The sequence below is a fragment of the Cydia strobilella genome, chromosome 1, assembly GCF_947568885.1.
Source record: "Cydia strobilella chromosome 1, ilCydStro3.1, whole genome shotgun sequence".
NCBI lineage: Eukaryota > Metazoa > Arthropoda > Insecta > Lepidoptera > Tortricidae > Cydia > Cydia strobilella.
The window spans coordinates 17076162-17097166 of NC_086041.1; the positions used below are offsets into that span (position 1 = coordinate 17076162).

Genomic DNA, 21005 nt, shown 5'->3' on the forward strand with positions numbered 1-21005 from the left:
TACATCTGAATCGCCAGTACCTAATATACTAATAATACTAATCACAATTGTAAGGGTACTCACCAGTTTCTCCCCAGACAGCACTTCGAGCAGCGCCAACAGTTTGGTACCATCGCGCAGGTCATGTATCAAATCGTCGATGCGCAGTGGCGGTATGCGCTGGAAAAAAACATTACAAGTTAAGGCCATACAATAGTACATTTCGATGCTAGTGCGGAAAGTATGTCATTACTTCACGAGTACCGAGATATCTTGCCACGAGCCCTAGGCGAGTGGCAAGACTCGCGGGACGAGTGAAGAATGACATTTCCGCACGTGTATCGAACGACGTTTTTTAATACAGATGCGAAAAAATAAGAAAAGCAACAAGTAAGGAATGGAATTAGAAACTTTTATATTATTAATTCTGTGACACTGACATCATTGACATTGACATTATGAAGAGGTGTTTTTCTAGCTTTTATTCGACTAGAGTAGATTTTGTTATTATTATTGAACCCACTTCAATGAAAGTTTTTTTTTCAAATGCATGTTCTATAAGACAGAAACAATTGTAAATATTAAAACATTGTACTATTATTACCTAAATATCGTTATTTACGATTATTTGTGTATCGTATATTTATAAAAACGATATCGAATGTTGCCTTTGGAAACTTAAAACATTCTTGCAGTAAGAAAATACGCCTCTTCTTTGACAGGCGTTCCGTTCCATTCAGACAACTTATTAAGAACGGTTTTTCAACATTAAAAAATAAACGTGTTATAATACTTATAATGATGAAGAGGTAAGTAATAAAATATGAAATATGCATATTTTTCGTATTCTTACATTAACAGTAGGTTTTTATGTTGATTACGACGTTTAAAGGAAACTAATATTAACACTCATCAATAAGTAGTCATGAATTGGAACAAGTTAAAATTTAAAAAAATTGGAAAAGTAAAAAGCACTAGTTCGCGAAAACCAACTTTCCGCACGCTAAACAGCCACGAAAAGTAGCACTTTTTGAGCAACTGTATTAAAAAAAAAATGTTTGGTGTATCTCAAGTGTATATCTACTCTTAAGGTACAAGTTGGAATCCGGCGACGTGTCGCGACTGCAGATGACTCGTCGCGGCGACACGACTGGTTTCTATGTATTTCTATGAAATATTATTCGAAGTCAGTCAGTCTGCCTGACCGCAGATCAGTATTGCCTCTAACTCTCACTCGGAACCAACTGCATATGGCGCTACCGTTCTGCAGTCGGGGTCCAAATTATAACACAGCGACATGACGCCGCAAAGTTAACATCTGCAGTTGTTGTCTGCAGTCCGACACGTCGCCGTCGCCGGGTTAAACTTGTACCTTTATAGGACCTTTTGCTTAATGCGAATTAAATGCACAAATGGTCTAAAAACTACAATGTACAAGCAAGCCAGTGAAAATGTGTTAAAAGAATATTGATTACAGGGTAGGTAACAGTAAAAACGCGGACGCCACGCTCTCTCTAAAACCATCAGATAAGTTATGGTAGATACTTTTGACGCAGTCTGATCGCTCCTTCTAACTATTTCATTAGGATTAATATCACGTGCAGCCTAATGTTGCTTAATAAATTCATCGGTATTGTACATCTAACGATCGAACCACAGAAGGGAATAAATCAAATGTGCCGTTATGACACATATGACAATTAAATACCCCACACGTTCAATTTATATTCACATGGAATTAGCATTGGAACTACTAGCTATAGTCCGACAAGAAATTGTAGAAAATTATTGAGGGCAGTGGCCTACGTATAGTTGGTCAAGCAAATCTTGTCAGTACAACAATGCGGCAAATTTTTAAAAATCGGCCAAGTGCGAGTCGGACTTGCGCACGAAGGGTTCCGTACCATTACGCAAAAAAAAAACGACAAAAAATCACGTTTGTTGTATGGGAGCCCCACTTAAATGTTTATTTTATTCTGTTTTTAGTATTTGTTGTTATACCGGCAACAGAAATACATCATCTGTGAAAATTTCAACTGTCTAGCTATCACGGTTCATGAGATAGGTACAGCCTGGTCACAGACGGACAGACGGACAGACAGACAGCGGAGTCTTAGTAATAGGGTCACGTTTTTACCCTTTGGGTACGGAACCCTAAAACCGCAAAAAAATCAGTTGTATGGGAGCCCCACTTAAATAATAATTTTATTCTGTTTTTAGTATTTGTTGTTATAGTGGCAACAGAAATACATCATCTGTGAAAATTTCAACTGTCTAGCTATTACGGTTCATGAGATACAGCCTGGTGACAGACAGACAGACGGACGGACAGCGGAGTCTTAGTAATAGGGTCCCGTTTTTGCCCTTTGGGTACGGAACCCTAAAAATGTAGGCGCGAAGGGATATCGTTTCATAGAAAAACTCGCGCCTCTTTCTACTGACAAGATTTGCTTGACCAACTATAACTGTCACATTTTTTACGCAAAATGCTTAAACATGGCAACACTTTAGTATGAAAAGTTTTTAGTTCCATTTTATTTAATTTCTACTATTTTATGTCGCACTATATACTGTGTATAAACATTATGTAAATATATAAATATATATGTTTTTAAAAGCTTAAGATTACTGTCCAATTTTAAGATTTTGCTTCGTCAGTCTAAGGTGTTGTTCCAACCAACATTAAAACAATAAATATTTAAATAAACTTATGGCAACCGGAGACTGATCCGGATTAAATTTATATAGGACCACCCTTGAGGCATAAACATTTTACAGATCACGTAGTAAAATCAAGTTACGAGTAAACTGTGATGATTTATACAATCCTATTTTAGACTATAAATTAAATACGTCTAGACAATTTGTCCCCTGGGCGATTTGCAATAATACAAATACATAAGTACATAATATTATACTTAAGTGTCCAATTAAATAATTGAAATTAACTAACTTAAATTAACAGAGTCGGAGCAAGCTAACTCTATATTCTGTTTTTTTATTCCGTAGACTAAATAACATTTCATGTGGTACTAAGAAATGTCATGTCTATGTCTTACACATGAAACGTCATTTTAGTCTACGGAATAAAAAAAAACAGACCTTCACACAACAGGTCTACATGATATATGCAATAACAAAGTGTGAATATGTCATCATTAATGTCATTTTATAAAAATATGACGTATACGTCATATTGACACTACAGCACTTTTTTTCTTTGTTGTGTAGGTACGTTTCATACTTAGGTACAAGTACGCCAGTGTAAAGCGTAAGCACATACAGAATTTTATTGGCCAGTTAAATGATTATTTACCCTCAGCCTTACCTTCGACAAATGTGAATTGATCCAATTAACGAATGTTTTCTTCTGTACTCTTTCCTGTTCATCTGAAACAAAAACAAAACATATTTTAAATCAAACTTAGATGGCCTAAGAGCGGTTTACATTAGTGTTTTTTTCTGCGCGTGTACGGTCGTTTCGGCGTTACGCGCTCGCTACATTTCACTACTTAAATATTTTGGTAAATACGCGCCTATAGTGACTACACGCGCTTCCAAGGACGAGCTTATATAGGCGCGTATAAAACGCTAGTCTAAAACCGCCCTAAGAGTTGATTGGAAAACGTTTTATGAATAAATAAATGGGAACGCAGATCCCAAGACGAGAAACGCGCTGACCGTGCTTCTAGGATGGAATTAGTATGCTAGTTTTATAGCTAGTGTGAAAGCACGTTTCAAACCTTTTAATGATTCTCAAATCAGAAAAAACCCCTAAAAATTATATAGATTCATTGTATTTCTCATAATAATCCCAAACTAATGAATCGTTTTGATAATTCACAAAGAGTTGTGGATTTGACTAGCAATATCATAAAGTACGAGTTATTTACTTATAGTCCGTTTCTCCGATTATATTTACTGGAACTTTTCTACATACTTGTATTAAATAAAGTCAGATATGATCTAATATCGAATGTTTGTTCAAGTCCACGTAATTATACGATTATTTGTATCGATGATTCACTTTCTCCATTGCTAATAGTTATAGTCATAGCCAAGTTCACTGCACCAACTCCACTTATCCATAAACTACATCTGCCAAATATCACGTCTATTTCTAGTCCATGAGTTCATAGACTCCTTCTATTTATAAATAGATTTCATTTATTAAGGGAAGCTTAATTCATTTAATAAGTCCCTTCGACTAAGGAGGTATCAGGTAAATATTTCACATCCTACGAATAGTTTCCGCATATGTAACTAAAGAAAGTGCATAGGCAAAAGGCTTATCGTAAAAGAGGCTTAACGAAGTTTTCTTCCGTAGTGTTTGCAACTAACACAGCAAGAAAAGTATCCCCTGCCTCTTATCATGATTACATGATGCATTAGTTCTTGAATATTCTGCTTATTCAATCAAAAGTAATGAATTTTTAAAACATTATGTCCTACATAATTAAAGGGGCCCACTGATTACCAGTCCGCCGGACGATATCGACCTGTCAGTTGTTCGGAACTGCCAAATGTTTGTTCTAATCGACAGGCTGATATCGTCCGGCGGACTGATAATCAGTGGGCCCCTTTAGACACACAGTACGCTGTAATATTTCGCGATTTAGAACATCTCTGTAATAATTTAAAATAAAAATGTATAAATTTGTCAAAGTTGTAAGTGCTGTAACGTATGCAGAGTGAAATCTGGACAATTTCAATTCAACGTCGTATTAAATAAAAACAACATGGTTATTTTCCATAAATGTTCATGTATTTTAATAACGTATTTAACAACGTTAAATGTAAGATAAAGTTTACTCAAATGCGAGAAGGCAAGCCAAATAGTTACAATCCTGGTTCTTTCTTTTCTTTCTCATCGAACTACACCAGGGTTAGCATTCTGGTTGACGGCGTGTTGAGACTTTTAAGATTTGGCTTGTCACCGACTTCAAATGTATCAGTTGCTAGCGCATATAAAACGAGATGATATGTGACGTTTTCAACCAAAACGTACCACATTGTCGGTTGTCGATAAGGTTATTTATTTCAAATTAAGCCAATATGGAAATAGCGCCTCATACTTTACTGAACACGTCACATATTTTATTTTATCCTTTTCAAGTCTGTTTTACTTTTTTTAAGGGTCCCCGGCAAGCTCGGTTCTCTATACAAACGTAGTTCCGTTTTTACCCTTTGGTAAATACCGCTAAAACAGGACAATAATGATTTGAATTTTTTGAACTTGAGTTTGACCATAAAGAACTTCCCGTACTATTTTTGCTACAATAAGGTGAACATATTCGAGCATATTGGAGAAAATATTGTTACTTCATATTTTCTCTAGATTCCTTCAGCAGGACTATCGGGGTCATGGAAGCGCCCGCGAGACATGCAGACGACATAGTCTACGCCTACGGGTTAATCTTTGGTAAATCTTGGTATAATCGTAACATGGGTATGGCGAGTTGCAGTCTCGCACGAGGCGGATATTTTTTTTCTTCTTTAGACGTGTGAAGATATTTGGAATCATTTATGGGAGATATTGGCCTTACATACGAACATTCTACAAACACTATGTATAATGTGTTTTATATACTAGTTGATAATATTTAAAACAAGTGGTCAATTAGTTTCAGATGATGATCCAAGTCCCTAAAGCATGCCCACGGCTCCAGTTGGCGGTCTTTAAGTTCACACTCAAGATTATCGAATTGCGGCATTTCAGAGCAGTTTTTGAGAAGGTTACTAAGATGCTAACCCACGACAAAATAAAAATTAAATTAAAAGGATCAATACATTTTGTGAGGCCATCAGTCCTTCAGGAACCTTGAAGTCACGCATCCGCTCGCAACTCCTGAACACGCAGCTGGCACAGAGTGGCACCGGCCAACGGCGGCAACGGCCGATCTTTGGCAGCTTTAGGGTTGTACGGTTGATCGACAATACTTTCATTTGCGGTTGGGTTTTCATTTTGTCCACAGAGGAGAGCTATAAAGATAAATCTAACTTTACTTACGCCATGGAATACAAATGGAAGCATGAATACTAAACAAAAATAAGTATTTTTATTACTTATTTTCAAGTATTCGGATGTGCAAATATATTACACAACAATGCACACAAAAATATCTAACAGAATCTAGTTTGTAGAGTCAGACAATTTCAAAATTAAAAAAAGTGTAGTTACACACCACCGCTTTAAATATATAAGAGGCCCAATAGCGCGGCATATATTTTCGCTCTATTCGTACTTCAGGCGACTTTTCAACTTCCCCTTAATAGTATCGCGTGCGAGATAACACAATGAAGTTCCCCCATTACCGGAGGCTAACTTTGTTCACATGAAGTTGGTTTACCTGCAAGCTGTTGTCGTCACAAATCACTGGCTATATTGTGGATGATAATCCAGATTTTTTTTGGTAATTAGATACTCGTAGCCTTTTGGTTCTCCAGGTTTCTATAATAGGATTCTAATAATGGTTATTGTATCTACTCATGTAATGTACTCGTACCTATATTTAGCACAGTTATTCGGTCCTACATACAAATTTCTACACAGTAAGTTAGATATATTGTGTGGATATAGTGGTCTTAGAAACCGAACGTACATATGCCCCATGAATATAAGTTTAACGACCCTTTCTTCTGGAGACGCTACTGATGGGAGTAATGGGAGACCAGGGCTACCACAAGCTGAATGTTCAGCAGGTAAAATTTAGCGGGTGAAAAGGAGGTGAAAGTTTTTATGGGGAAACAATAGCTCAATGGTTAAAAAACAAGCTACCCAAATTACTAATTCCACACAGACGAAGTCGCGGGAAAAAACTAGTAGTTACCATATCGACGGACGTTCATTTTAGCTCTATCTTATTTTACCATGCGGTCTTCCTATTTTATTCCGGAATATAGTTACTTAGTTTATGACAACAATGTTTTAAATAATAGCTTTTGAACTGTATTACCCCTAGTGTACATTTCATTCGATAGCGTGACGTGACATACGCGTTTGCGTCAAGTGTCATTTTGTATCGGGATTCTGTTTCCAAAACGTCCCGCTTGGCGCGCTGTTAAAAATCCCATACAAAAATAAAATAGACATAAAGCTAACGCGAAAGCACGTCACGCTATGGAATGAAATGTACAGTAGGGTCTCTGAAAACCTAAATGACAAGTATGTATTAAGTTATAAAGCACAGCGCAACGTAACATTGACTAATGAAATAATGAAGGTATTTTCTAGAAATTCCAATCGTACCTAGATTACGGTAAAGCCTGCTTTCTAAGTTAAAACCGATTTGCAATTAAATTTTAGTCCACGAGTACGATTTTAACTAAAATTGGAGTTAATTTCCATACTGGGTACATCGCGAGCAGTTTAGCAAGAATCGTTTAAGTTTTCCTAGAATTTTTACGTTCATTACATTTTCGTCTATTCTGAGACTGTGAGTACAAAACGAACGACCTGTATGATTGGCATTTGTGGTATAATAGTGACTCATGGTTTTAAACAGCAATTTGTAAGAGCGATAAAAGCGTTGTTTTAGCGTAACATATATTAGCACATATAGTAGGTATGATTGGTAGGTGGTGTGAACGGTTTCTTGGTGGCTTAATTTGTTTTTGTACTAATGCTTCCGTCTATGTCGAATCCTTCATGTCTTAGGGGTATGACCACCATAAGACGCACTATGTTGATGACTTTCTACAAGTCTTTTGAGCTCTGGCGTTCGACGCGTATAGCCTATGCTATCAGTAAGTAATTATTTATCCAAAAAAGTAATACAGTAACTTTATACATTTGCTTTATACAATTTCGTTTTTTTTTGGGCGATTATAACCCTATAGGACTAGTTTGTGATAGTAACCTTCTCAAAACGTTTTTAAAGTAGACTAAATTTGCTTCAATACGAGACTAGAATTGTCTCAGTAGATTTGATAGATAAAGCCTTTCAAAATTTATAATTATAGAACTTGCATTCGTAGGCTAACTGAGTGCAATGAGTATGCACTTTTGTCTCGGGCGATGCCCTTCCAATAGCGTATTGAATTGACCCGAGGCGACACTCGCTATAATTGGTGCGACACAAGACACAAACAAGTATCCTTAATAAGTAGATTGCGTAGGACGACATCGTAAACTAAACATTGTATTAAACCATATCCCACCTTAGACAAATCAAATGTCTGTTTTTTAACCGACTTCAAGATTTCAAAGGAGGAGGTTCTCAATTCGGTTGTGTTTTCTTTTTGTTTTTTTTTTTTTAATGTTTGTTACTCCATAACTCCGTCATTTCTGAACCGATTTTGAAAATTCTTTTTTTGATTATAAGTATATACATACAGATTGGTCCCGTTTTTGTCAAAAAGCAGTTCTGATGATGGGATCCATGAGGAATCGAAGGAACTCCTCAAATATTAAAGGCACTCAAAATCACTATATGGTTTTAGTATTTTCATCAACAAATCAAGCACTTACATTTAAAAAGTGACATTTGATGAAGTGGAACTGCTGATGATGATCATAACGGAACTCTTCAATGACGCATAGTTCACGTTTGGCGATTTGTCCTCTTCATTATGTTTGTTAAGCAAGTTAGGTTTTCAAGAAACATTTTTGTCAAGTTCGAGTTCTGATGATGGGATCCATGAGGAATCAAGGGAACTCCTCAAATGTGAAAGGCATACATATAATGATTTTTGTATTTTTATCAACAAATCCAGCATTTCCATTTTAGTGACATTTGATGAAGTGGAACTGCTGATGATGATCAGAATGGAACTATTTAATGACGCATAGTTTACGTTTGGCGATTTGTCGTCTTCTTTATGTTTGTTAAGCAACTTAAGTTTTTAAGACATATTTTTGTCAAGCTCGAGTTCTGATGATGAGACCCACGAGGAACCGAGGGAACTCCTCAAATGTGAACGGCATACATATAGTGACTTTTGTATTTTCATCAACAAATCCAGCATTTACATTTAAAAAAGTGACATTTGATGAAATGGAACTGCTGATGATGATCAGAATGGAACTCTTCAATGACACATAGTTCACGTTTGGCGATTTGTTTTCTTCCTTATGGACCCAGACCTAAACTTGGACCTGGACTCGGACCCGGACCCGGGTCTGAACATGAACCTTAACTCGGACGCGGACCCGGACCGAACTCTGACCCAAACTTGGACCCGGACAGCCGGACACGGACCCGGACTCGTATCCGGACCCAGACCCGGACCCGGAAATGCTACTAGAAAAGTGGGTTAGGTGGATGGGTAGGTTTTGAACTGCGATTCTCACAGAACAGAACTGCTATCAGAAAAGTAGGTTAGGTTAGGTTAGAGCTGTGACCCTTACAGAAACGATATGCTATCGGAAAAGTAGGTTAGATTAGGTTAGAACTGCGACCCTTACAAAAACGAATTGCTACTAGAAAAGTGGGTCGTTTTACCTCCTTTTCTACATAATTAGGCAAAAGATGCTCTCTTTTTCATTTCATTGTCTAGAATCTAAGAGTGCACCATCAACAATAAGTGCACTTTCAGCGGCATCCCCCATTGAAGTCGGTTTTTTTTCTTAAAAATTATTTTATTCTGTAGACTAAAATGACAACCACAAATGTCAAACGTAGAAATAATATGACTACTATTGACCAGCCTAAAACAAACAGTGCTGATCTTTGATTTCGGATGATTTCGGTTTGTGAATAACCGATAAATATTAAATTAATTTTAGATTCAAAATAAACAATAAATGAAATCTACTCGCTAAATGATACTCAAATATTAAAAAAATGAAATGGACGTATTGCCGACCTGACGCAACGCCATTTTGGTATTTTTGGTTTAGGTACGTATTCGATATTCGTTACTTTACTCGTATCGTATAGTGATCGGATGTATTCAGTGCAGTGTTAAGGCGGGATTCCACCAGTGTGCGGCACTGTGCGGCACAAGCATTTTTGTACTGAATATGCTTGTGCCGCACACTGGTGGAATCCCGCCTTTACAGACACTTCATCAACAAATAGAAGTACCTCCCAATAATTTATTTTCGGTTAGTACCGGTTGTAGCACATCAATATTTATAAGACGTAAAAAACTAGCAACAAACACATGAAATGTCATTTTAGTCTACGGAATAAAAAACCGGCCAAGTGCGAGACGGACTAGTGTCCGAAGGGTTCCGTACCATTACGCAAAAAACGGCAAAAAAATCACGTTTGTTGTATGGGAGCCCCACTTAAATATTTATTTTATTCTGTTTTTAGTATTTGTTGTTATATAGCGGCAACAGAAATACAACATCTGTGAAAATTTCAACTGTCTATCTATCACGGTTCATGAGATACAGCCTGGTGACAGACGGACAGACAGACAAACAGACAGCAGTCTTAGTAATAGAGTCCCGCTTTTACCCTTTAGGTACGGAACCCTATTGTGCCACACTGGGGTTTTAACTTTTGTGTCTCGTACCAGCGTATTCACGGCCATTATTGTTTTAGTTTAGATGGATACAATTAATATGTGGTATACTCGTATAAATATGCCTCACTCAATCAACTACGATGTAGATGTGCATACTTACTATATTGTTTACATTTATTGACATATTAAATTTCATGGATATTGGTTGACGATTGACTAACTTAGCGAGTAACCACGAAACCACAAACTCGCAATGCTTGAGCCAAATCGTTTGGAATAATAAGGGCTCCATGTCCATGTAGTTACCTACTACGTTATCGATTTTAGGTGCTTTGCGGTATAAGGTTTATGCGAGTTATCACATTGTTTAAAAAAAACTACGGGATTATCTGGGAGTACAAAGTATTATAAACATTTAGAAGAAAGAAAATCAGAGGTCAAAATCCGCGGTCACATCCTTTGTTCCGAATAGAGTTTGTACAAAATTCTGAACTGTAGGGCTGCTATACAGTATGTACAAGAATGAAAACAAAAACATATCTACTTTAATATTGAAATGTCTTAAATCCAATGTAATAACTTTAATTCTGGTATGATTTATCTCTCATGTATCAGTTGACGCTGTGGCGTGTTAAAAAATTGAAAATACCTTAAAAGAAAACAAAGTAAATAAAACAAACGTCGAAAGCTTTTTAAAAATGCTTAAGAACTTTTCGCTTTGCAACTGTTAGAAAGAAAACCTAATTAAAAATCAGTTAACTCTCGCACTTGGCCGACATTTTTAACTGCGATGTATTGGCAATGGATGCGGTGACGTCACCCATTGACGGCGCAGGCGCCAATGTCATCCATTGTCAACACCACCAGACATGAGTGACCTATTGCCCCATATCCCGGTTGTCACTTCAGAGATCTTTGCACACTGAGTGAATGTCAACAAATTGATGATGAACTGGGGTCACAGGATCAGGAAAGGAATTTAGAGGTCCACGCTGCTTAGGCGTGTAACCCTCATGTCTAGAAACGCGTGAGCTTTTGCGCGACAGTATTTTTAGGCGTTGAGGGATTTTCTTATAGTGGGCAATTTTTACCAGGATGTTGATAGCTTGATAGCGTTTTTAAAATCGACAACACTCATACAAAGCAAATTACGCGACTCGATGGGAATTCACCTAATTTAAATCGTCAGTTTGATTCAATTTAGCTTCGACAATAGAGTAATTCCTACAATTGGTAAGAAATAAATGGAAATAGTAACTATTTTCAGTCTTTTCAAGGATAGCTTTTTATTATAGACTAGTATATGTTATTACTGATTTTTATCACCATTACGACAAAACAAATAAATATATGTATCTAGGCCGAAGTCCCAGGTTTTCAATTAAAAAATACTGGAACATTTAAGGTACAGCCTTCTGGCACTGTAACCCTATTCCGACAAAGGTCACCGTAACCCATCACCCTAATTTTAATCGGCTCGTAACGCGACACTGACGTGACGGAGGATTTGTGTCAAGGTTGGCAGACTACGTAAACAACACACATGTTACTTTATTTGTGGTGTCTACTGATATAAAACAACATAATTTAAAAGTATACATGTAGAAAAAGATAATCACCACTAACGATCAGAAAAGTCGCCGTCGGACAGACAGACGGACATGGCTAGAGAGCTTAACTTTGACACCAATATATAAATCAGTTACGCTGACAAAGTCGTAAGAAAAACTAGAAAAAATATTTTTTTAGGGTCCCCTACATGAAAAGCGGGGATGAATTTTTTTTCGCTTCAACCCTATAGTGTGTCGTTGAATAGGTCTTTTAAAATGAATAAGGGTCTTCAAGCACCATTTTTTGATCAATTTAAAATTTTTGGAAATAATCGATCTGAAACAAAAAATAAGTTTTGTTTTCCCCTGTAGTTCCCCTAACTTTTGAACCATGGGTCCAAAAAATATGAAAAAAATCGTGAAAGTATAGCTTAGTAAAGACTAAATGAAAAATATAGCGAACCTAATCGGGGTAGCCGTTTTTGAGTTTTTGCAAATAGTCTATTTTGACGGACGGGTAACTACGGAACCCTACACTGAGCATGGCCCGACATGCTCTTGGTCGGCTTTTTTATGTTTTATCAGCAGGTCGCTAAGCGTGCTACAAAAAATTTGATTTATGATATGTATCTGAAGGATACAATCTTGATATTTTGTGTCAAAAACAAAACAAACTATATATACCAACCGATGAAAAGGCGCAGTTAAAGGGTTAAAGAGGTATTTCCTGTTCGATATATGGATATTACGTATCATTTTATGATTAATATGTACCGTATCTGCAGTACAGTTCCATAAGTCTAGTGAAATAGGTATTGAAGTAGAACTGTATCACTTTGTAAAATTGAAAAATTAAAAAAAATGTTAATGATATTATTTTCAATAATGCTTTCTTGGGGTTCGATATCAAGATATTACGTATCATTTGTGGTACATTGTACAAAAAAAAAAATCTGCCATATCGTGTCTGGAGGAGCCCAAACTTGGTATGTTTCAAAAATTATTTTTGTTTTAATTTAAAAAAATGCCCGAAATGTAATGATGTGATATATTTTTAGAATCGCCTCAAAAAGCCCTTTCGTATGATACTCGATAGGTTTTGGAAAAAAAAAATATTTTTTTCCATACAAAAAAAATAATGTTTTACCACTCCCCCCGCAGCGAATTTTTTTAACCTGTACATCGATTTGCGGTATTCCTTTGAAATTGGGGTCGAGCGGCTTCCGCTATAAATAACACAATGATCTAAAATCTACGGTAAACAAGAACAAGTTCACAGTAAACAGGGCAACGAACAAGGCTGACAGTACGAGTAAGCTACATAGCGGAAAATAATATATCATATTTTTCAGATACATTTGCATTTTTTTTTGTATTTTCTTAAAAACGGCTCTAGCGGTTTCGATGAAATTTGAAATATAGGGGCGTGTGAAAAGGATAATTCAATCAAACTAGGGTATATTTTTAAAATAACAAGTTTGCCCTTTTTTTGCGGTAGCCCGGTGGGTATTAAATTATAAAGTAATGATTCGATTTAATTTTCAAACCAGAGGCTAACGAGGGTGAAAAATCAATCCATCTTAGGTAAGTTGGTAATTGGTAAATTGGTGGTAATTGTTGGTAAGATTCGCTTTTGAGTGTTTTCAAATAAGAAATATATTTTCCCCTCACTAGCTCGGAAAGTTGTCGTTTATCCTTCAATACAAGCGGGGAAAAACGCGTTTTATCCACTAGTGGGGAAAGTAATTTGACCTTGGATGGAGCGTGTTTAAGTAGCTTGACAGATAACAAAACGTAAAACGCTCATGATAATGGTTCGTTCGATATTAATTATCTTTTAAAAGGTTTGAGAATCTAATAAAAATACCAAATTTAGCTTTATTTAATGATTTTAAGTCATAAACCTTAAAATTCCATAAGAAACGTTTGTTTTTTTATAATGATGTTAAATATAATTCTGAACGCACAAGTTGAGTCGATGCAATTTCAAAACGCATCGTTGACATTTCATACATCAGAAATGTCAACATTGTCAACAATTGTTTACTTAAAACCTTTTCTCACCGACTCGCGTAAAAATACACAACTTCCAAAGTTTTCCAGTGATGAAGATGATCTAACGCCTGTGGATGTTGCACTTTCCTCGCTATAGTGAGATGAAAAGTTTTGTGTTACACACGGGCGCAAATGTATTTTACTTCTCGTGTGTTGATCAAAACACTCGCTACGCTCAGGATTCTATTTTAGAACCACTCGCTTCGCTCGTGGTTCACCTATAGAATCCTTTCGCTTGCTCGTGTTTCAATTCTACACTCGCGGGTAAAAAACAACTTTGCACCCTTGTATAACAAATAACTATTATAACACACATTAATTGGTGTGTGTGTGTGAAGTCCCCAATCCGCATTGTGCTAACGTGGCGGCCTATGTTGCCATTCATTGTTTACATGATAAAAAGTCTAATTTTATGAATTTTCGAATGATTGCCAGATTTTTTGCCGCTACTGTATGCAATTGCAATTATTAGGGGAGATATTAGTACTTAGTCCTAGTATGTATTAGATACATCGTCCTACACATATTTACTCGATAACTTATGGTGCCTTAATTGTATGCTGTGTTTTTAGTGTTTTAATGTACAAAATATTATTTAAAACTATGAAAATACTTCGCTCAAGTTAAATTTTTTAAGGGTTTTATTTGTTAATTAAATAGTACGAATAGATTTAGATCACACCTAATTATAGTTTTTTTTATTTATTAAAAAAAGGCAAGCATTTGACCGCAATCTCACCTGATGGTAAGTGCCGATGCAGTCTAGGATGGATCATGCTTACCTAAAAGATGTACTCTTGATTTAAAAAGATCCAAGTTATAGTGGACTGGGAATATATTTGCAGGAAGTGAATTCCACTCCTTAGCCGTTCGCATGATAAAGCTTAGTACGAATCAGTGGCAGAGTAACGACGTAAGGGTGAAACGCAAGTCCGCGTCTAGTCCCACGGTGGCAGAATGGAGATGGGGGGATTAGGGGATTACATTATGTAATCCCATCGCACACTCCCCGAAATGTATCCTGTAGAACACCGATAAACAAGCTACCTTTCTACGGTGTTCAAGGCTCTGCAGTCTAGTTATGTGACAAAACGTTTGTTTAAAAACCGAAAAAATATCCATACATTTGCGAAGGTTCCCGTATATAAGGCATTTTTAATATGTTTATAACACTGTATCGCTTCTGTGTGCGGCTGACCGCAAGATGATCTAATGCGGCCTTGGCCGTTATATCACAGCCACGTACAGCACTTGTGTTACCGGCGTACGTGACATCACAAGCTTTTTGCAACGTTCATCTCTTTCATTAGCCTCCGGAACTGATGCGACTAATCGTGTGTTTTTATTCCATGTTCCGGCAGTTTATGGATTTTTGAAGGTGACATAGGACGATATCGCGTTTTTTTACTTCATTTACTTGTTCGTATGGTGCCTTGGGTGTTTTTGTACCTATATTTAAATGTTCAATAAGGTTTACGACTAATCTAATTAGTTAGATACATAGCAAGCTACACATAAAGTAAGGGAAGAATGAAAACTGTATTGCAGATCTTATGATTAAAAAAAAAAGGTCCAATTTGCCCGACCATAAGTGCATTACAGATGTAGTGCCTAATTATTTTTCATCGTATTTTCACGGAAACGTACGAACGTGTCTTGTTATTTCAGTCAGTTTTGGTACAAAAAGTACTGAGATTGAGGTTGACTGAAGTAGCATGACAAATGCGAACGTTTCCTAGAAAATACGATAGAAAACAATTATGGACTACATCTGTAGTTAGACAATGACAAATTGACTGGATAGTCTATTGACAGGATGTTGACATATGTAAATTAATTATACCTTCTGTTTTTATTTCAAGAAGCACTTTTTAAAGCTTGCCTCGGCATTTATTCCGCCTGCTTTTTGCGGCGCAGTTTTTGTGATTTTAACTACCGTGCGGTCTTGCCCTGAAGGGCCATTAACCTCTAATTGTCTCAGCTGTTTATAAATACAGTCGGCCCTGATTAGGTACTCTATTTGTCGTGTTTACTCCGTCCAATCAGTGCCCCAGGACCAAACAGGTGGCGTAAAGGCATCCTACAACGTTAAAGATGAAGATATATGGAAAGTTTGAGGGAAGCTGATTTATCCCAAAAACTTATAGGTATGAGTTGTCTCGCCCAAACAGTTGTCTCGGATCTGCTTTGGTACCGCAATACGGCAATACCAATTTATAGATAAACCCATGTTAATGTGAGGTTGGACAAGGATTCTCAAAATTTCTCGCGTAGCATTTCGCATGTGCCACTGCCAGTTCATCCTTCAAGAACTAAACGTGGACAATATACTGTCTCCTATCTGCCCCATGGGATCTTAAAGGTTTGTTTGGTCTTATTGCCAGAAGGAAGACCACAATCTCAAACAACTGGGCAGGTGAACGGCAAACGTCCAAGAGGACGTAGTCAATACTCTAAAATCTGTACATAAAACTTTATGCTGTACTTTATGGCGCTGCCAACAACAAAGAATGAAATGGTTAAATATATAATCTTCAAAAGCAAATGAAGCCGAATGAAGACCATCAGTTACGAAGATGACGATGCGAGTAGGAGGATTTGGGAAGCGACTTCAGAATGTTACTCAAACCATTGGAAAACGTATAGATACCTATAGCCTCATAGCCCCCTACCCAATTTATAAAGCGTAAACTTATATGGTGATTACAAGAAACATCTCAAGATCATATTTAGTACATTAACCCAATTATAGTTGCCGATTATGAAAGCTATGAGAAGGTCAAAAACAACTGCAAATGTTGACACATAAAAAAATAATTGCACAAACATGTATATTATGTATAACGAGTGAGTATGAGAACTGAGTCAGTTTCAGAGACCGACGCTGAAAACAGACACTATTTCAGAGAGTTAGCTTAACTTATTATTATCTACAAGCTTTGTAATTTTGTATTTGTAATGCCATATTGTATCAAAAAATAACCGTATACCATTTCAAACACAATTGCTTTTCATTGAACGGTACCAAAACCAATAGCCCACTTACTAACCGAGCTATAAGCCAGCAAACCAATCGACAAATTCAGATAAGCTGCTGCTGTGCGTGCCGTGACCAATAGATTATCAAGATCGACGCTTGCGTGCCTACACGCTGTTAGTCATACGGAGTACGGACGACTCGACCCGAACAGAGGGTATTAAATTATGGCGAAAACTGATTCGAATTTAATCTGGATTAGGTTGCGATGCGATGCACACCGTGAGGCCGATTCTAATAAATACTTTGTTAAAGTTTTGATCCTTGTTATGATACGACCTTGACATAACACAGTGAACAGTGACTACCCAGTGCACATCGCGCATTGTAAGGTATATACTTGTTAGTACAGATACGATTAACGGAATACAAGAGGGATATTTTGTATTTTCAGTAATCTTGCATGTCATGTTGTTAGTTTACATTGCATGTTACTATATAAAACAACTTCACAAAACATGCTACTGAAATTCATGTAATATTTTTTTATGTGAGTGATTAATTAGCGTTAATGTAATTGAGCTTAATTAACCAACCGATAGACCTTTCATAATTCACATTCAATGTTCATAATTTAATAAAGCCATAATATTTGGTCAGATTAATTTTTAGGAGTTTAAGGCGAGCATCGAAATAAATACAAATGACATTGACATAAACAGACATGCTGACTACTATCTATCTATACATATAATAAAGCGGAAGAGGGTCGAAAGTCTGTACATGGAAGATATTCGAAAAAAAATTGGCTGGGGATACTTAGAATCGATAACAGAACACATTCCAACAGTTTTTAGAATTTTTGTCTGTTTATCTGTTTGTCTGTTTATCTGTTTATCTGTTTATCTGTTTGTCTGTTTATTTGACCGCGCTACAAATGAAAACGGCTGAACGGATTTTGATGCAAACTTTACTAATCTGTCGAAAAAATCCACGGCCAGGTTATAGGCTATAAAAATTTGAGAAATTTTACCCCTAAGAGGGTTAAAAAGGGGATGAAAGTTTGTATGGAGTTCAAGATTTATTTTAAGCTAGCAATTTGAAACTTCGTAAGAAGATATATTATTGAAATACAAGAAAACTAATTTCAGCGTTTTTGAAAATTCATCCCCTAAGGAAGTGAAAAAGAGGTTGAAAGTTTGTATGGAATTCATTTTTTTTTTGAGTGCGTTACTTGAAACTTTGTATAATGGGCATATTATTATAATACAGGAAAAGTGATTTTAGCGTTTTCAAGAATTCGTCCCCTAACAGGGTTAAAAGGGGGTTGAAAGTTTGAATTACAAATGCTTTGAAACTTCTTAGAAAGGTATGATAGACGATTACAAAAAAACTAATTTTTGACGTTTTTGGAAATTTAACCCCTCAGGGGGTTGAAAAGGGGATGAAAGTTTGTCTTGGGGTGCAAATTTTATTTTAAGCCAGGAACTTAAAACTTTGCAAAACGTTAATTATATTAAAAAGCAAGAAAAAAAAATTCTGCGTTTTTAAAAATTCATCCCCCATGGTGGTGAAAAAGGGGTTAAAAACTTTATCTTGATAACTATATCATTTTAGCTACTAGGCCAAGTTAGGTATCGTTTTTGTATAAATCGGGTATGCCGAATTCATTTATGATATCAAAATGACACCAATCACGAGTGAAAACACAAAAAATATGAAAAAAACTTTTTTAAATTTCTTTTTACGCTTATGCACATGGCTGCAAGCGCTGGTTAGACCATTGCGTGGTCACACAAGCCGCCAGGCAATCTATTGTTGACGTATCGATATTACATAACACCTACTGGTCGGACCACTTTCCGCTGTTAATAGAGTGCAATTTCAACCTTATAAAACCTACGTTGTCAACGCCTACTGTTATTACTGACAGAGTGAAGTGGGGTGAAAGGGACGAGTCTCAAATAGATACATATCGTGATTTTTGTAATACTGAGTTAAATAAAATCGTTTTTCCGCCTGAATTTGATAGTTGTGCCCATAGGCGCTGTTGTGATGAGGGTCATAAATTAGCTTTAACAAAAATGTATAAATCGATTGTGGATACACTCAGTGCCGGTGCTGTGTTAAGTTATGTTGAACCAAGACGTAGAAAGCATAAATATGTGACGGGCTGGAATAAGCATGTGGGGGACGCTCACAGGACGGCGAGGGTTCATTTTTTAAATTGGATGGCATGTGGTAAACCCACTGCGGGTCCCATTTATAATAAAATGTGTGAGTCGCGCAGAATTTTTAAAACAAAATTAAAATTCTGCCAAGCAAATCAAAATCAAATTAAATTAGATATAATCGCAGAACATCATTCAAGGAAAGATTTTTGTAAATTTTGGAAAACTACAAATAAATTAAATCCGAAGACCAGTCAACCTGTGAGCGTCGATGGTCAGCACGACCCCATTCGCATAGCCAATGCTTTTAAAAGGCATTTTAGGGTGGAGTCGCCTCTTGGCCCTACTTTACAATCGCCTGAGTCGGACTGTCATAGCGAGGAGGTTTCCGTCAATTTCTCCGCCGAAGAAGTATCCGCTGTACTGAAGAAAATGGTGAGAGGTAAGTCTCCTGGCTATGACAGCCTCAGTATAGAACACCTTAAATACGCGGGCAGCCATTTGCCAAGAGCGTTGGCTATGTTGTTCAGCCTCTGTATTAGCCATAGTTTCCTACCGGATGAGCTGATGTTTACTGTTGTGGTCCCAATAATAAAGAATAAGACGGGAGATGCATCAGATATTGCCAACTATAGACCCATCTCATTGGCACCCACCATAGCCAAGGTGCTGGACGCTTTGCTTGACCGACAGTTGGATAAGCACGTTCACCTACACGATGCGCAATTTGGCTTTAGGCCGGGCCTCTCAACTGAAAGCGCTGTCCTCTGTCTCAAGCAAACCGTTCAGTATTATACCTCTAGGAAAACGCCGGTATTCGCCTGTTTTCTAGATTTATCCAAGGCTTTCGATTTAGTGTCATATAAAGTTCTTTGGCGTAAGATGCAGAGCGTTGCTGGTCTTCCCTGTGAGGTTACCTCTCTTCTCAAGCACTGGTACCTTAATCAGAAGAACTGTGTGAGATGGGCCGGCGTGTGCTCTGATGAGTATGGGTTGGAATGCGGGGTGAGACAAGGGGGACTTACGTCTCCCCGGCTTTTCAACTTATACGTAAACGGGCTGATCCAGGAGCTGAGCAGCGCCAACGTCGGTTGCTCGGTTGATGGAGTTTGTATGAACAATATCAGCTATGCGGACGACATGGTGCTGTTGGCTCCGTCTCTTGGTGCCTTACAAAAGCTTCTCGGTATCTGTGAGGGATATGCGGGGGCCCACGGACTCAGATATAATGCCACAAAGAGCGAACTCCTACTCTTCAAGGCTGGTGCTAAAACCTATGAGACTCTGCCACCAATTACTTTGTGTGGCACCGAACTGAAGAGAGTCAATCATTTTAAATATCTGGGTCACTGGGTCACCGAAGATCTTTGTGATAACATGGATATCGAGAGGGAGCGCAGGGCGCTGTCCGTTCGTTGTAACATGTTGGCACGTAGATTTGCAGGGTGTACAAAGGAGGCTAAAATAACTTTATTTAAGGCGTACTGCCAGTGCTTCTATACCTGCAATCTATGGGTCAAATATACGCAGAGAACGTACAGCGCTCTGCGTGTGCAGTACAATAACGCTTTTAGGGTGTTAATTGGACTTGGACGGAGGTGCAGTGCGTCGGGCATGTTTGCGGAGGCAGGCGTGGATGGCTTCCATGCGATCATGAGGAAGCGCTGTGCCTCATTGCTCGGTAGGCTGAAGGAGAGTCCAAATAGCATCCTAAGAGTGTTTGCTGAGAGATGGGATTCACCGATGCTCCAAAGCTGGATTAATATGCACTCCAGCTTTGTAAATTATAACTGGTAACACACTCCGGATTGCGTTGTCTTAATTAGCATTTATTATCTTTTGAATATTTTTTGT

At 37.3% G+C, this 21005-nt stretch overlaps 1 protein-coding gene across 9 annotated transcripts in view; it reads right to left on the reverse strand.

Annotated features, from left to right (window-relative positions):
• LOC134745501 (muscle-specific protein 300 kDa) overlaps positions 1–21005 on the reverse strand; it is a 298426-nt gene that overhangs the window by 145238 nt on the left and 132183 nt on the right. For all 9 annotated transcript variants that reach the window (XM_063679556.1, XM_063679613.1, XM_063679589.1 and 6 more), the window contains 2 exons: positions 3308–3369; positions 64–159 (listed from right to left, as the gene is read on the reverse strand). In XM_063679556.1, the coding sequence (XP_063535626.1) occupies positions 64–159; positions 3308–3369 (158 nt within the window). The remainder of the gene's footprint in view (positions 1–63; positions 160–3307; positions 3370–21005) is intronic.